At 41.7% G+C, this 18871-nt stretch overlaps 2 protein-coding genes across 3 annotated transcripts in view; one reads left to right on the top strand and one right to left on the bottom strand.

Annotated features, from left to right (window-relative positions):
• The window catches only part of shisa9a (shisa family member 9a), a 59282-nt gene extending 40736 nt beyond the window's left edge, over positions 1–18546 (top strand). Inside the window, exon 4 of the mRNA XM_079334057.1 lies at positions 9711–18546. Within this exon, the coding sequence (XP_079190183.1) occupies positions 9711–10714 (1004 nt within the window). The 3' untranslated portion in view covers positions 10715–18546. The remainder of the gene's footprint in view (positions 1–9710) is intronic.
• The window catches only part of cpped1 (calcineurin-like phosphoesterase domain containing 1), a 146420-nt gene that overhangs the window by 78380 nt on the left and 49169 nt on the right, over positions 1–18871 (bottom strand). The gene's annotated exons all lie outside the window — the stretch shown is intronic.

Here is an 18871-nt window from a genome sequence, read left to right on the forward strand (position 1 = left end):
GTCGCACACATCTGAAGCAAACACAGATCGAACAGAGACATCAAAGTCGTGCATGCAACAAAGAATCAAACAACCTCAGAAGCCACATATAAAGAACATACAGTCCGAGACATGACATGGAGGCAGGCAGCAGAGATGACCATGTGACATCAAACACACATATTACATCTGACGGAGATTAAAGTGTGCAGTTATAGTTATCAGACAGCCGTGTTTCAAGGTGTGCTGTAAAGGTGGAGTGTCTGGATCTTTGATCGAGATGGGCTGTTAATTCCACTTTTGTATTACTCTAAAAGAAAATCACAGTGGACTGAATGTGTTTCTTCTAAATGGAATTAAGAACCTCGTGGTCGGACTGCTGTTGTTACTTTGAGTTATGAATGAGTTCAAAGGACGAGGAGTTGTGTTTTTGTATTTGATTATCACATCTTCCCAGCTCAGCAGTGTACGGTTATTTATTATAACACCGTGTTGTGAACGGTTCTCGTCCAACACTTTCAGGGTTTTCTAATGGCTTTAATGACAAGCTGTTAGTTAGTCCCCAGCTTGTCCTACAGCATGTTAGATGTGACATATTCACAGCAGCCATGAATCATTTCCAACAGGCTTCATTAAAAGTTAGTGTATTTCTAATATATTTAAAATTAGCGAGGCTGACCGTGTTGTACACTGTGTGCTTTGATAGAAAGACTAGAATCCATAATGATGCTCAGATACTTAAATTGCAGTAAAACACAAATGTTTTAACCAGATAGAGTTATATTAGAAACAATGCTCCATTGTCTTTTTGTAGAAAACATTCCTACAGTTTTATTCACATTAATTTACTCTTATACACATCATTCTATCTGTGTAAATAATCTCATGCAATAAATGTTCAAAATGAATTCCTCTACTAAAGTGATCTTTGTTAGTGAATTTTATTAAAATGATCAAAGCATCATTTATATATTTTATACATTTGGATATTCAATATCCCTTCCACACGTTTGTAACTTGTCTAAAATTATGTGTCTGTGTTTTCTGGACAAAAAAATGGTTCTCGTACATGGTGAGGAAGATTGCACTTCATCCTTCCCCTTATTTGAAAATCCAGATACTTTGAAAAGGAAATGCATATATGTTTTGTTTTTTATTATAAAAACATAGAGCTCACTGAACAGTCTGTTCCCTGTGTGCAGGAGGATTAACGTTTCCACATCACACTCGTGCAAGCTTCACATTGTGGATTTGAAATGTCGTCCCTGTGAGTGCACATCTTACTCTCACATTTAAAGTGAGCAGAGAGAAACTCAACACCTGCAACCGTCAAACGTGAAAAGTGTAAATCTAAAAAGTGCATCATTCTGCACAGGCGAGCTCAAACATTAAAAATGAAGGGATCAAGACTTTAAATGCATTCACAAATGTCAGTTGTTGTCAGCAAAAAAATACGTTGTATGAAGAAAACATTGGAACTGAACCGTGAGAGTGCAATGCATGAAGCACACGCCAGATTTATCTTGTTAGAAATTCACAAAAGAAGCCAAGCGTTAGGGGGCATTTTGGTTAAAGCTTCATGAAAAGATTCCCGAGATGAGGGGGAAGTATTTCGAGAACATTTCTTATCCCATCACCAAAAGACTTATGACAGAAATCTGTTCAACTATAAGTTAATTAGCCAACTCTTTGGCTGTTTCCTTGTTCTTTTATTGTTGTTTCATTCAGTCAATGACAATGTCATGTTTTAGAAACATTAGCTTCCCCCCTCTGCTTGAGAAATAACATAACAGACAAACAAAAGAGTGAGTCATTTTACTTCACATCACATAAACTTCTGTTATGTATCAACCCATTGATGTAAGTCAGTAAATCATAGTTATATAAATAAATGTTAACCTTTTCTAATGAGAATGAGGAAAACTCCCACACCCTGATTATTTATCTCAATTTGACAGTAACCAAAAATGTATCTGTCTTACTGCCAGTAATGTTTGTTATTACATTTTACAGAAAACTAAAAACACAAGATGATAAAGATAATGGTTGAACTGAAGATGCACTGATTGTTAAAGTCCAGAGGAGGTGGACACGGGTGGCAATTGACCCCCTTAAAATCTTATTGGCCCCCCCAGGTATCACCCCAAAGGACTTGATTGTGATTGGTTATTTGCTATGCCAGAGGTGAGTACTACTGCATGTCAAGGATCTCTTCCAGAAACGGTCTAAGACTCCCACACTGCTAACATTTTCTTTCACATTTGAACATAAGAAAAAAAAAAAGAGAGAGAGACTTCTTCTGCCCGATAAAAAACCCTCCTCTCCATGCCTAAGGACGCTTCACGCATGAAGTCTAGTTCGCCTCACTAGGGATGAATCCTCCGATCCGTGCTCAAGCACGATTCACTTCCTTGACCCTGGCACGCTTGGAAGAGGCGTCCTCTTGCACAGCACAGTTCATGCGGGTACACAACGTAGACGGCCTTCATGATGGAGAACACCTAGAGTGTAATACGTAAAGACATGCGTGTTGTATTACATACAGGAGACCTGGAGCAGTGTGAGTCCAGGCCAGCAGGTGAATGAGGAAGAGGGGCGATACGGTACGGGACAACTTCACCTAGTGCGAGTGCGCCCTAAATCAAGTTAGGTGCACTAGCTCGGAAACATTAAATTGATGCAACACGACAGTTAAACATCGATTACTGACATGGGTGCAGGCTGATGTCTAACACGGCCATGATGTTCAACAGGTGGGTGTTACAGTGGACTTTTATCTTTTCTATTTATTGGAGACTCGATTTTTGAATCAAACAGTGGCAGCATGAGAGAGACTTCAAATATGAACAATAATAACAGGTTTTGAGGGCTTTTATTGTAGCTGTGTTCATTTTAGCAAAATGTCAATGTTTCATGTGCAAGTTAACTGGGAAACAAAAGTCAAAGTGCAAAGTAAATCTCAGGGTAACTGTCCCTGAAATGTTCTCTGTGATTGTAATTCCAAGGCTGTATTAAGCCTCTGCTGGTTGATTTCTATAATAGTGCACTGACATGTTGTGAAAGCTGTGACTGCCTGGAGGGAATAAAATCAATCTGAAAAGCTGTGGTCGGCTTGGAAAAACAGTCAGGAGCTCTGGAAAGTGTACACTTTGGTTGTTTGGCACATTTTATCCCATCAACTGGTAGAAATAGGAAACAAGTTGTTTTTGGTACGTTGAGGTGAATTTGAACATTTAGGTTCAGAGCAGCTCTCCTTGCAGTAACTGAATTGGGTCCAAACAGCAGAGTAGAAATAACAGTGAAACCTTTTAGCACAGGTTGAACCCACCTCTTCCTCTCTGCTTTTTTACATTGAAAATGGCCTTCATCTTCCCTTAAACACCTCTCCAAGACTATTCTCCTTCCTCCTGTTTGCTCTTCTAACCTTTTGTCTCGCCTCATTTTTCTCGGCCTGATTTTTTTTCCCACCCTCTTCATTTCCCCTCAGTCTTTTTTCCCCCTCCTCTCCCTGCTTTCCATCTTCTTCTTCTTCCTCTCTCTTTTCATATCGACGCCTTTTATTATCCACCTCCTGCCCTCTCCTCTGCATTTTCCCTTTACCTTTTCTTTCTCGCTTCCTTTGTCTTCCCCCCTGCCCACTCACACCATCTCATCCCCCGTCCTCCCACCTTTTCAATCCATCATGCTCCATATCGCTCCTTAAAGAATCATTGGACTGCTAATCTTCGTCCTCCCTTATAGTGGCTCATATCTGATTCCATTTCTGTAATTGAAGGCATCCCCCCCCCCCACTCGCGTTCACCCCTTCACCCTTGGGCTCACACTTGACTGACAGCTTTCCATTCCACAAGTGGTATTCAAAGGTGCTCCAATAAGAAGATTGGAAACCTGTCTAGAGATATACAGCACATGAATCTGTGGATATGTGGAGGCATGTGCCATTACTGTGACTCGCTGTGAGAAATGAGTGTGTGTGTGTGTAACTGTGTGTACGTGTGTGTGTGTGTGTGTGTGTGTGTGTGTGTGTGTGTGAGAGAGAGAGAGAGAGAGAGAGAGAGATCAAGAAGGATGGAATAATGGCAAACAAATTCATATTTCCATGTGTAGCTTTCTTTCTACCTGATCTTTTCTGTTTTTCGGCTGTTTTTCAGCCTCTTTCTCCCCTTTAAGAAACAGAACCAAGACTTAGACAAACACCTATTCCATCGCCTCTTTCCCAATTCTTTTTAATTGCTTCTGCCACTTTCCCAGTGGCCCAGTGTCCAGGCTGATAAGCCACCCTGCTGTCAATCAATAGCCATCTCCTCTGTCCCCATGTGCATCTATATACGGTTACTTTATCGAACTCTTGACTGCAGCTGAGGTGAAAAAACAAATACTAAAGGTCCCTGGATGCAGACCTGTAGCTCTGAGGAAAAGCTAGTTTCCAACAGGTACGGATGACTAATAATGGCTCGTGTTGAACTCTCTGCTAAGTCAAGCCAACTAGTTTGGGCAACATGGGCACATGATGCTCTCTTTTCATCAAGTGATACTCGCCGCTTTCTGGGCCATCGAGGCCTAAAGATCCCACACACACGTTGCTGTAGCAGGCATGCAGATGCTAAATCAAGCTAGTTTGTACGTTAGCCAGTTTTACCTTTAATAACTGTCAGTAATGTGGGACTGAGTTGCTGCATGTTTTACGTCATCCTTTCTGCTTTACTGTGTACACTTTTTAAAGTAGAAACACCCTATAAAGCATTTACTTGACAATAAAACTCCAAAATGAAACCTTGAAATCTATTGATTAATGTATGGATAAAACATCAGTGATTAATTATAATCTATGTAAAGTAAAAATATTGATCTCAAAATTCATCTTTGTCAAACCGTCTGTGTCACCGTTCCCTTCGAGAAACACTTCAAAACAGGCAGATTCAAAGTGATCACAAGAAGGACAGGCTAACATGTGGTCAAATAGAAACAGGTTTCACAGATTATAATCTATATGCCCTCTTTTTAGTGAGTGTCAGATTATATTTCAGGTGTGAAATCAGTGCAGGTTGAGTAGTCGGCCAGGTTTCACTGTTGATTTTTGTGAGTTGATATAATTGTGGTAAAAAAGTCAAATTACAACCTAATATATTCTTATAAAGGCCCACCTCTGTTTCTGAGCATTTTAAAATGGATCATGATATATCAACAAATCTTCTTTTGAAATGTGTTATTTGATCCCCTCACTGAAACCATTCAAGGAATAGATGAGTGTCCTGCAACAGGTAAATATGCAAAAGAAAATATATTATACCCTCCTTCATCTTGCTATTGCATGACCTAATGCTTAATTAAATCAGACCAGCAGTTCGAAGGTCTTAATGTTTTTTTGCACTGGGAGAATTCAGAGAGGCGCTGTGCGTGGTTCTATTTCCTGATGCATAATAAGTGTTAGTCTCTGTGGGACGCTGGCCTTTCTCTGGCACAGGCGTGCGAAGCCCCCACACTGTGTAACATTGGTGTTTTCCATTTTACTCACGTACACCGCAAGATCTGTGCACTGTCGAGCTGACTGCCGCTGGATTGATTCACCTGTCGCCTGAGCAAGTTTGATCCCCAGGGGCGGTCTTGAAACGACTCAGCTGCCGAGGCGCTGCTTCTGCCTCCACACCCCTTCTGCTATCCCTTCACAGGGCCGCGTGCGCCTTCCTCGTCCCCGTTCACAGAGCGATAAACTAGATTTATAGTTACAGCAGCTAAGCAAACTCACCGAGTGTGTTAACTTTATCTTCAAGGACGTGGAGGCAACAAGGGCTGCAGAGTAATGACTCGTCTGCAGACGCCGATTCAACGGGAGAAAAAAGGTCACGTTTCTCTGCGATAAGGGAAACTGTAGCTCGGTGACAGTGACTGACAGAGAGAGGAATTAATGCGAGGAAGTAAACCTGACTGCTCTAGGGCTGCAGAAACACACACACACACACACACACACACACACACACACACACACACACACACACACACACACACACACACACACACACACACACACACACACACACACACACACACACACACACACACACACACACACACACACACACACACACACACACACACACACACACACACACACACACACACACAGATAAACAGAAATATGAGATGCTTACTGTAAATATAGTGAAGCGAATCTGTCATTTCGGGTTGATTTATGTAAAAAAAATATATTTCCTAGAACATATATAAAGAAAACCCGTCATGATAGCATTTATCTCTGGGGACGAATTCCTCTAAATGTTTTGTCTGCTTTCCTTTAACTTGTGTTGTCGAGCCAGAAGTGGACAAGAGGGCGGAGCTAAAGCAACTGATAGAGCTGCGTACAAAGCAACTATCACTCTGTAGCCTTCATAAAATAAACTAAACTGGCTTTGACATTAAACTGTGAAATCTTACAGCGACCGCTATTAACATCAGCCTTTCATCTAATATCTTTAATATCAATATAAAAGAAAATCTGAGGGCTGCGACTGCTAATCCCACACATACTTTTATTATCAGTAGCGAATAGGGATGCAAAGATGAATGGTGATGAATCGATTCAGAGGTGTCGAGGTTCACATCTGTACTCTGAAACATGAATGACACGGTGAGCGTCAGCAGCTGCAGAGGAAAGATTTAGAAACTGAGGACGAACCTCCGTCTTTTAAATCAGAGGTGTGGAAACATTTTGACTTCAAGACAGAAAATGAAAAGAGGAGAGAAGATAACAGAGGAGACAAAAACTGTGTGACAATAATACAAGAAGACGGAAAACTACACAAACAACACAACCAACATGATGCAGCATTTAATCGACACCTCAATGAGAAGCTCCGATCACCTCCCCTTAATGAGAGAATAAAAACAAGCAGGTTAGCAGCTCCTAAAGGAATCTTCTTCAGTCATAATGTGTCTACAGTCTGATTCTGTAAAATAAACTGAGAGAGAATCGTATTGTAACACAGTGTCCTGAATCGTATCGTGAGTTGAGTGAATCGTTACATCCCTATTCCCGACACAGAAGCTGCAGAGTAAATCCATCTTATTCACTGTTGTGTGTGCTCTGTATCATCTCTGTATCTCTCTCCACCCCACTTTCCAAACCCATCACAGTTTCAACAGATGGCTGTTCGACAGGAGAGCTTTTTTCTTGCCGCTGTGACTTTGCTGAAAGTTCGCTTCGTGCTCATGATGGATCGTTGTTTTGTAGATAATCCATCTAAGAGTGAGGCGGCTCTTTTTAAGTCTTTCAAAATAACGTTTGTTTACGAATCAACAAAGGTGGATTTATTTAACTGAATATTTCTTAAACAGAGCTGTTGTTTTTTTGGTGAATTGAGACAATTTGAACAGCAAAGAGCCTTTATGAGTTTTTCTGCCTCGGTATGTCGATGTCTGTTGACTTTTACTTTTCCATTGAGCAGTCCTGAAACAACACTGTATCCTAAAGTAAGTTCCATAATGTCATCCCCAGTTTGGTGATTTTTCTGTCATAGCGTACAGTTCTTACATCCTTTATTTTTTCACTGTTGTTTTGCTCTCATTGTCACTTCTCCTACATGTACAGTAGACAGACTTCTTTCCGTGCATTCATGTGATTACAGTCAGTCCTCCAGAGGCGGTGAAAAGAGATATGTCCCTAGCAACCATTTTCTCTTCTCAGTAATGTTTTCTTCTTCACAATGGGGATCTATTGAAGGATAGCAGACCATTGTGACATTTAACTGGCCAATCAGAATCAAGTGTTCTGCACAGCCGTGTAATAAATGCCCTTGTCACTCTTTTGGGTGACAGTTGGAAAAGTCATAAAAGTGATATTGTTATATTAAAGTTCTGTATCTAGGTTTGTGTCTTTTACTCAAACAGTAGCTTCTGGGTGGCCCATGGGCATGTTTGCAGAACACAGGTTTCACTATTTGGAGAATATTTGGGTTCTACCTTGTTGTCTTTGTGGGATCCATCAGAAAACAAAAAGATCACTTAGAGTTGAAACCCAACCCACCCAGCCAGGGCTCACTGGTGGTTCCACTTGGATGTGTTAAAAGGGGGAAAAGCACATTTAAACCAATTAACCGACCCGATTCGATCTGAAGAAAATTGAAAACAGCACCAGATCCATATCTTTTTCAAAGTATTCCAGCATCTCTTTTTCACAACTCACATTCAGCAGCTGGTAAAATGTAAACGCTGAAACTGGTTTTCTATTTTAGAATCAAACGTCGCCTTACTTTTGAATCTAAGAAGAGACTGGTTGCTCTTGTCTGTGCTGGACTGCAGTGATGTTTTAGACATGCATGCCTCATCTCAAAGCTTACACTCTCTGGACACTGTATCATGGGGCGATGAGGTTCATCACTCATGTCAAATCCCTAACTAGTCACTGTTTGTTGTATGCACTTAGTCATTTAAGTCAGATGCAGCTAAGTCCGGGACTTCTCCTTAATGAAGTCTGTCATCGTGTGAACCCGCATACTTGTGCTTGTGCATGAACTGTACCGCACTGAAGCGCATCTCTTCATAGCGTGCAAGGACCAAGGACGTTTAACGTGCTCGAGCAGGGATCTGAGCACTCCCACTAGTCAAAACAAACCGGACTTTAGGGGTAAAGCGTGCTCGGACACTGTACGGATTTCTTTGTGTGAGTGCGCCCTTAAACACTGCTGTATTCCTATCAACAAGTCTTTTTTGGTCTACTCACACCGTCTGATCTGCATCAGCTTGAATTTCCCTCGGGATCAATAAAGTATCTATCTATCTATCTATCTATCTATCTATCTATCTATCAGTCAGAAGAGTACAACAACATGCTATCTTCGATTATAGGACCTTTTCCTGCTGTCTGAACTGAGCTGGGGAAAGCGAGATGAAATTTGCAGAGACTTAACGAGCTGGTCTCGTTGGACGCTTTTAGGAGGACGTTAAATGAGTTGGCGGCGGACACATCAAGCTTTAGTTTTCTGAATTTGTTTGTCTATCTCTCAAAAAACCAGTCACCAGTGAATTCTTGTTTTTTTTTTGTTGTTTTTTTTAAACAGCAACAGTGGAGAAAACATGTGCCGTGCTGGAAACAAAGCAATCATACAGTGTTTTAATGTTTTCATGTCAGAGATGTGTCCTCTTTTTGATCATACTGTAGTGAACACATTCCCACCTGACAAACGTGATGGTTTATTTGGACTTAAACTGCACAGAAGGAAGAGGTGAAGTGAGAAAGATATTCTGGGCCCTTTTGATTTAACTCCCCCTGCCGCCCAACCAGCTGCTTCCTGCAGGCGTTTACAGAAGCCCTGACACTCTGTGTGGTCAGTAACAGTAGATGAAGATATGCTGACGTCTCCAGCAAAGTCAAAGTTTACGTGTTGGTTTTATGACCTTCGCAGATAGTGGGAGTAAAAGAAATTATGGGATGTATTCTATCCAAACTTTCTGCCTGTGTATGTTTGTGAGATTGTGTGTGTGTGTAAAATGTGCCTGTCCTAGTGTTTTATGAGTCAGTCTTTACAGTACCATTATATTTGTGTCTCTGTTTCACAGCAGCAAAACAAATGAGCTGTATTTTTCTTTCGCAACTGACAGTATAAAAAGAAAAAAAAACTCATTTAGATATCAAAACATTTATCCCAAGATGTCAGCTGCACGTCTTCGCAGCTCTTTCTTTTCCACTATGCGTTTTCATTAGCATTGCTGTTTTCTCTCTCTGTTTCTTCTGCCAGCTGCCAAGTACAACGGTGAAATCTACAAGCGCCGGCTGATGGTGGAGCTGCCAACCAAGGGCGGGCTACCTCTCCAGCCAATGGGCAACTCAAGACCCAACATGCCCAACATGCCATCGATGGCTCCACAGATGACTTCAAACATGGCTCCTAACCCAATGACCTCAAACCACATGAACCCCAACATCACTCAAATGTCCTCCATGACACAAATGACATCCATGATACCTATGACCTCTATGACACCCATGACCTCCATGACTCCCATGACTTCCATGACTCAGATGACCTCCATGACTCCCATGACCTCCATGACATCAATGACTCCCATGACATCTATGACACCCATGACCTCTATGACTCACATGACATCCCTTACTCCAATGTCCTCCATGACCCCGATGACCTCCCTGGGACCGCTGACTCCTGAGCCAGTGGCCACCTATGTCACTGAGATGCCCAGAGTCTCAACTTTGCCAACAGAACGGCACTTAGCCGGTGGAGGGGGAGGAGGACTCAAGTTGAATGGCCAGAAACACAAAGGCAGCCATGGCCACATTCCCCACAGCTCCCATACCTCTCACAGCTCCCATACCTCTCACAGCTCCCACACTTACACTCACACTCATAGCCACAGTAGCAAGCCGCCAGGACATGGAGCTACCTCCCTGGCTCACATGGCGGGGACTATGCCAGGTGGCACATCCCTTGGCATCTCCAGGACGGCCAATGCCCATATTGGCGCAAGCTCGGCTACAATGGGTCGCCCATTGGCGTACAGCTCCAACACAATCGCGACCGGGCATGGTATGGGGCTGGGGCTAAAGGGATGGGATGGGACTGAAACAGTGGGCCGAAGGAAGACTTACGGGCACAAGAGGCCTCAGTGCACTGTGCTGGAGCCCAACCAGCTTCATGGCAGCAGAGTCCAGAGCCACAGCCAACACTTCCTCCCCACACAGCCCTACTTTGTTACCAACAGCAAGACAGAGGTGACTGTGTGAGAGAGGAATACAGGGGGAAAAAAGGGGAAATGGATGCATGAGGAGGGGTGGCACAAGTAATCCCTGACTTGAGACAACTTCTTCGGTGGTCAAAGATACAGATCTATGTGTATGTTTGCGTGGCTCATTGGTATACTGGCGAATGTTGTGGGGCAGAGACACAGTGTCTGAGTGGTCCTCGTGTCACAGAGTTCACCAATCAAATCACTGAACAGACCCAAGTTATCAAGGATGGCATCTATGCTGATGGCATCAGTAACCATAACTACAAGGAGCCCACAGAGCAGTATGTCTGTACACTTATTATAGGGATATTAACAGTGTTTTCTCACAGCTAATGTCAACCCAGTTATGGTAACAATGCTTAAGCATAACAGGGCAAATACACACAGATGAAGTGGGAAACTGTGACTAATAAAAATGGATTTGCTGTGACAAGCCCTACCTGAGAAGCAATATAAGGGAATCAAATGTAAAGTATCATTTGGAAGACAACGCAGAAAGTCACTCGACAAATCTTGCAGCGAGAGTTGTGATCATCAAAGCTTTGGATTGTTTGGAAGACCATTCCCTTATGACTGAAGTCCTTAATCTCATGAGGGCTTTGACACAGACATACAGGACGAGGGCGCTGAGTGCTGGACTGTAGACCTGCAGGACTTTGTACTGCGGCTATTCATAAGCGCCTTCATAAGCTCTGCAGCTGAAGCTGAAGGTCGCCCCTTTTCACACGGCTCCAGCGCAGAGAATGGAGGCTGTCACACTGGCATTGTTCTCTCCTGATCTCATCTGTGTGGTGACAGCTGGCTCAGAGGATGGACATGGAGGCAGGGAGGCAGCATCTGGATGATACCGCGGCTAGCAGAGGATCCCCGGCGCATGATCCTCATACTCACAAATCGATTTATTCATCCACATGAAGACACTCTAGACAAATCACACAACATGGTTTGACTGTATTTTTAGAGAGTGGTACCAATCATTTTAGGATAAAGTTAGGGATACCTGAAAAAGCTTTTAAAAACACTTTTAAAAACTTTTCCCAATAATCTGTGAGTTAAACTGGATTATCTCAAACAAAACACCTTTAGCATTTGTAAATGGCAGCTTACTAAGATTCAAAAATGATTTACATAAGGCTTAAAACAGTTCATTGGTTTGGGAAATAGAGGCTATTCTTCTTGCCAATTGTGCAATGAGAGGATTGAAAACTCTTGTTTTTCTGCTTATTCAATGTTAAGTGGGAGCCAGAAGTCATTTAGCTTAGCACAAAAACTGGAAAGGGAGGAAACAACTAGCCTGATTCAGTCGTAGTTGTCCAGAACGAGCAACTTCCTGGAGTTTTTCTGTCACTGTAGGTTTTATCAAGTAACAAAATGTTGGACAAAATGGACAAAAATTGAAAAACGTCCGATGGAGCTGTGGTCAAAATGATCGTAACTGGGGTGGAAAAAATGACTTCTCAAATGAAATGTAGTTTTTAAAAATGAAGGTGTGCCCTCAAAGATCCCTCAAGATCTGACTAAATGAAATGTTATAGAACAAATAGTTTTAGATCAACATAGAAGCACAGATACTGTAAAGTATGTGTAAAATTAACAACTATATACTTAACTCATGTTAGAATAATAATACATGTTGTTTATGGGCGCCTTTCAAAAAAGTCAAGGATACTTTACAAGCAGAGACAAAAAAAAAAAAAAAATTATGTAAAACACAGAATTACAAAGCAGGATTAAAAACAAATAATACAAAACATAAAAATTTGAAACATTAAAATGGAGCAAAACTCAATGGCCTCGGCTATTACAGTATGTATGCACAGAATCTTCTATAAGATGTTAACCTCTGGGTTTAGACAAGAGCAAGAAACTACTGTGAAAGTGGGTGTAAGAGGAATAAAAATAAAACACTTTTTTGAGCAGATGTAGAGTATGCTGCCAAAAGAAACTAGGCTTGATTAGATCACTCACTGTACTCAAGCTCAAAAAAGAAAAGAAGAAAAAAAAAAAACACATCACAACCAGCAAAAAAAAAAAAAAAAAAAAAAAACTATCTGGGTTACATGACTGAAACATAAAAATAAATCCTCAAGTCGGACAAATAGGCCACATCTTCTAAGGGCTGCTCAGAGCCATACTTGCTTGTTGTGTAATGATGTGAGACTTATTAGCAGCTGCAGCCACAGTTTCGACCTTGTTATCTAAAGTGCTGCTTCCACCTCGAAGACGCTCCTCACACTTACTATTAGGATGCATTCTTATGTAATCAGACTGTATTCAGACAATGCTTAGCAACATTAAAGTAAAAACATTTGAGCGCATCCAGGATACGGTGAGGACAGATTGTGATTGGACTGTGTATAAACTATCTCTGGTATTAATCAGAGCAGCATTTTGCATTAGTGTAAGTCAGATGGTGTGTCGCAAAAATAATGTGCAGCCTTGGCCAAACAGGAAATGGGTCGTGTCACACTTAGAAATAAAGATTGTAAGGATGTTTGCAAATTCAGAGCAAGCTAAATAAGAGCTAGCGGTCTATTTTAAAGCCTGTAAATATGAGAGGGAGATGTGCACAGGACTACTGTATCTGTGTCGAGACGAAGATACTGGATTCTTCTGTGATACATTTTATTAAAAGCACTTGCAGAGCTGCACTCAGTTGAGGTGCATCCAAACCGTATGCAGATGTGAGGTGCAAAAACGAAGCAGGTGAAAAAAAAAATGCAGCGTCTAAATCAAAGACGAAACAAATAAAGCCAGTTCGGCGTAAGACAAGAGGGTCAGCAGGAGCGGATTTTTCTGCTTCACGCTGTGGATCCCCTGCTGCCTCCAGGGTCACACGCCTGGAAACGTGAGACCAAACTGAAGACGCGGCTCAGGATTTAAGAAGTCATCAGAGCGTTAAAATGTGTCACCTATATGCCTGCAGCTAGTACGAGAACACACACACACACACACACACACACACACACACACACACACACACGACAGGATTGGACTCTACTTTCCCTCTGCTCCAACAGTGCCGAGTGGCAGGTGTCATCACAGCAGGGAGACAAAGAGACAGTACTGTTATTTCGCCTGTTGGACATGAAAGACTGTGAAACTCCAGACCTTGGCCCTTTGTAGCGAAAACTGACATTGTGCTTTTTATATATAAGGATATACATAGCCTTTCTTTTCATCTTTTCTTCTCTTTTTGTTCTTCTTCTTTGCTCCCTCCACGCCCGACTGGAAGACCGTCAGAGCAGAAATGTCCGCGGGAAACAAAAGCGGGACTGTGATGAATCTGTTCTTTGGTAGTGGGCTGAAGTCATGATGAGACAGTGAATAATAATAATTCACCCCCACATTAGAAAAGGCATGATTGGTTTCCCTCTTTGCATTGTTCTCACAGGAAATAGAGGTGATTGATTCTTTGTGCCAAAAAGTGTAATTCAGTTTGCAATTTTGTACCAATTTGTGTCCTCTTGAACACTGCTCACATTTCACTCTTTATAACTTTTTGTACGTTTGTGTGTGTGTGATCCAACTTTTGCATACAATGATTTCCTCTGAGGAAGTAAAAAAAAAAAACAAAGCAAATAAGTGAATTATACATAAATGGAGTTCACAATCCCATAAATCTCTTTCCGTCCGATCGAATCCTTCTGCAAATTTGGTTCTTTTTTTAATCTCCTTTCTGTATTTATATTTTGACAGCTGTTGGTTTTGTGTCTCAGAGTTGAGAAGCAGGTCAATGTCAGAACGAGTTCACTTAATATGAACCCCTCCTTGCTACTCTATACTTCTCCATCCTTAAAGCCCATTCAGCTCCGCAAATGCAGCCGCCGGAACAATTTGGAAAGCAGGCAGCTCAGTGGAAACAGCTAGTAAACAACGAGGGATGAAAACAGTCACCATTAACAGCCCAAATAAACCTGGTAGAAAGCAGGGAAATGGCAACGCTGAGCCGGTCACGGTTGACGGGGTCAAGGCCATGGATGAGTGGCTTCAGAAGGCATTCATGTCTGACATTTTTCATCAGATGAGTCACTCAGACAAAAAAAATGGCACAGCAAAGGCAAAAGGACGCAGGTGGTCTGCCGGCTAACGCAGCTAGCTCAGAGAGAGAGAGAGAGAGAGAGAGAGAGTCAACAGGCGCTCAGAAACAATGTTCATCTTTTATTGAGAAGACATTCAGTGAGACGCTTGTTATTTCTAACAACACAATTTGATGCTGAAATGTTTTTGTTATTCGTACTGGTTGATCGAATCACGCACTCAGGACATTCAGTGGCTGAGAAGTGACTTTAAATCCTGTGAAATCTAAAGAAAGAGGTCAATGAGCATTCGTCTCCATGGTTCTGGTTCAGTTTGAAGTGCTTATGTAAATTAAAGGAGACTATAGAGGTTGCACGTTCCTGGCAGGTATCACTGTGCTAAAAATCCACATTTGCCAAAAGAAAATGGGAATATTTTTTCCATTGCTACGTTGTAGTGCGACTCTGCTCTTTTGTGAAAGCTTCACGTTAATCAGCTCAACCTGTGGGCTACTTAGTAGTTATAGTACAATGTCATTAATCACTTCACCTCTGGGTGTCTTAACACCTTCCAAAAAGAGCTGCCAAATGTATCAGAAGTTCAGCGATAGCCACACAGTGTGAGCTCTTTGGGTAAAACCGCTGAGGTCTTGATTGCTCCGTAGGTGCACTTCCTGTCATCATCATTTACAGTTCTTTCTTACTTTGCTCTTTTCATCTGCCTGAAAAGAAAGTAAATCACAAGTGGATGTGCAATTGGCTTCACGATGGGAATCAGACCCAGTTCAGCGGGTGCAGTGGTTCGCTGGAATAATGATCAGTAACGGAGGCAGGGGAAAGGAAGTCAAGCCAGTCGACCGTGCAGCTAAAAGTTCCGTTTTTTAATATGCTTTGGCTTTAAGACCCAGAGTTAATAACACCATGTGTTTTTTAAATATTGTAACTATGCTCACATAACTTTTCAATATCAGATGACAGCTACTTTACAAAAAGACGTCACACTTTGTTGGTACTCTTTACAAAGACAGAGCATGAGTCCATCATGAGCACAGCACAAAGAAACGTTTAGCGATGTTACCGTGGCGAGGTTAAACTGCCTTTAAACAGGCAGAAACCTCCAGCAGTTTAATCTCACAGCAGGTATAACAACGGTACGGCTCATATTAAAGCCAGCCCTAACTGCTTTATCAAAAAGGTAAGTTGATAGCATACTATTGAAAGTAAAGAGGTTGTCTGCTTATCAGACCCTGACTAGATGATTCCAAAGGAAAGGGGCCTGATAACTGGATTCCAGCTCCCATAGAACATTTAGAGACTGTAAGGAACACAAACAGGCTGTGCTCCTTGTTGTCCTCCAGACAAGACCAATCAATTCAAACATTTACTAATATGAGTGGCTAGCTCAGCAACAATGATCCCTCACAAGCTCTCCACACATACGTTAACATCACCAACGTGCAATCCCAATCTCTGCAACCTGCAAGCAAACTTTTTGACTGCACTGCCTGAGCCAAAACGTCCCACAGTTTGCATAAAGCGCACTCACTGAAGTCTTGTCAAATCAAATTTGCAAAGAAAACCAAACGAGAAGAGCGACAGATTTTGACTTTAACTAAATGTTTTTCTTCCAAGATTGATATAGGCTGACACCTGGCAAACTCAAGTCAACCACTTACAAAAAGTACACATTAATGAGTGCTAGAAGTGTCAGAACAGAGTAGTAGAAAAAGTTTATACTCCTGGCCGCCCACACAATCTTCACTGAGAGACAGGAGGAGGCAGGTGACTGAGAGAAACAGTTGTGGGAAGTGTGACTGGGATACGAAAAGACGGATTGTGTTGCAGCTTCCTCTCTCTCTGGGTTTAGCTGAAAGAAGGAGAGAGTGCAGTAACCCCATTAGACAAATATCCTGCTCTCTTTTGCTCAGTGCAGCAGCCTGCCCTCAGGAGAAAACCACGCAGAGGAATATCTTCAAGGAATATTGAAGAAGAGGCAGAAACACGGAGCTGTACTGGGACCAGTGGCCTGAGGGAAGTTTAAGAGTTACTCACTGTGGTCTTTAATCACAGAAATGAAGAGAAGTGTGAGGGGGGGGGGAGACTGTCGCAGCAACAGGGACTCAGTCCACAGTGGCACACAAAGACAGAAAAGGGACTTTATGTCAACAGTAGATCGCGAGGAAGCTTTGAATTATTGATATTGCAAAGTGTTAGCGTAGCGTGGCACGAGTGGAAACAGCTCCGATTGGGAAAAGAAAAGAAAAAAAAAACTGTGAATCAAAGATGACTGTTGGCTCACACACACAAACACTGTACTGCCCAGTGATGTTATGTTGTTATAGCATTGTTAAAGACTTGTATTGATCATTAATTCAGCGGCTCCGCACATTCCCAAACTGATCATTGATTCCTGGAGACAGACCAGCCATTAGTTTAACACACAGTGGAACATGTTATCTGTCAGCTCCTGTTAGACTCAGTTTCTCTTTACGCTCTGTGTGCAGTTACAAGCTAAACATGTGAATCATGGGTTGTTCTTGGTGTAGGACACAACAGCAGTTTGTATATATTCATGTTTTGATGGGGAGGAGGAAGGAAAAAAAAACGTCTTTTATTTTAATCACAATGGATGAAATGCAGTATACTCGAGTATATTTTCAGTACAGGTAGGAATGAGCTGAGCTGATTCTGATCAGTGAGAGGAACATGTACAGTAAAACGGGGACGACACTAAAGGGCTCAAACACAAGGAACATTTTTACCAGATTTCTCTCCCATCTCTTTTCCTTTTTCTACCCTCCTCTGTTGCTTTTCGCTGAGATCCCCGCCTATATGAAAAAGCAGCGTCAACACACAGTACATCTCTATACGATCAAAGGGTTCTCGTCAGCTATGTTTACGACTTTGTACAGCATCAGTCTTTATGCGCAATGTTTTCACCGATAAAGAGCTGTCTAAATATGCACACCCAGGCAGAGGAGATGCAGTATTTGTTGTCCAGTAATGCTCAACATCTGTTTTGTTTTGTTTTTTAAAAAAAAGGAGTTTGCTCTTTTGCTGTGGTTTAAATGTATGATTTTGATCATAAAGCTATATTAGATATATTACTGTTAGAGTAAAAACAGAATGATATCAATCACGGTGGATGTGAAAAATAAAATGGTTATTAACCTCTGCATTGATCCGGAGATGACGGATTCTCCGTTACCTAGTATGAAGAATCAATAAGCTATTTGTGATCTGACTACTATCCATTAGAAAGCATATCCTTTTATAGAACAACTCATTGATTAACTCATGTTGGTGTTAATCATGCATTACATATAAAATGATATGAAACCAATTTTCTATTTTTGACGTGGAGACCAGTTTGTGGTATTTATGCATATGTGTATATGATACATATGGGCCCCCTCCCCCACACACTGCATTTATGCGTGATTAGTAAAGCATATTTTTGATGGTAGAGCCCATCTCCCGCTATTGTTTGCACAGTAGCTTATGATATGCACCGTGATGCCCCCATTGTCCTTCTACCGTTTACTGACTCTTATGATTTGTGAAATTCCGTTACGGAAAAAGCTGTATTTTGGTACTATTCAGATATCGTTAGAAAAAGAGATATAGCAGACGTTTTGTCCGAGAAATATATTACCATAGTGTTGCTATGAATTTGTCTGTTTCTTTGGGGAGGGATGACAGGGATATTTTTGCTCTTCCTTTGTTGTTGATTTGCCATCTGACAGTATATCACCATTGTTCTATATACGACTTTCTTACGTGGCAATAAAAGATGACTTCTGTAAAACCGCCTGTCTCTTTGCCTTGCTTTCCTGTCTCTTATTTTCTTTGATATTTTATCCTTTTGTCCTCAGGAGGAGATACTGTACATTCTTGTATCCCTTCTATATTCCCTCTCTTTATGCTTTTCATTTCTCCCATCCCTCTTTTCTCCTCTCTGTATCCCGCTGTGTCTGCTCCCCGGCAAACATTCTCGTGTTGAACAGAAGTTGCTTGAGGGAATTGGGCTAATTTTGGAATCAAATTGCAGCAAAGGAAAAGTTCAAACAATGTTCAAACTAAGATATCTCCTTCGTTTCCAGGTTGACATCTAAACATCTATCATATGCAGC

The sequence above is a fragment of the Symphodus melops genome, assembly GCF_947650265.1.
Source record: "Symphodus melops genome assembly, chromosome: 21".
Classification (NCBI taxonomy): Eukaryota; Metazoa; Chordata; class Actinopteri; order Labriformes; family Labridae; genus Symphodus; species Symphodus melops.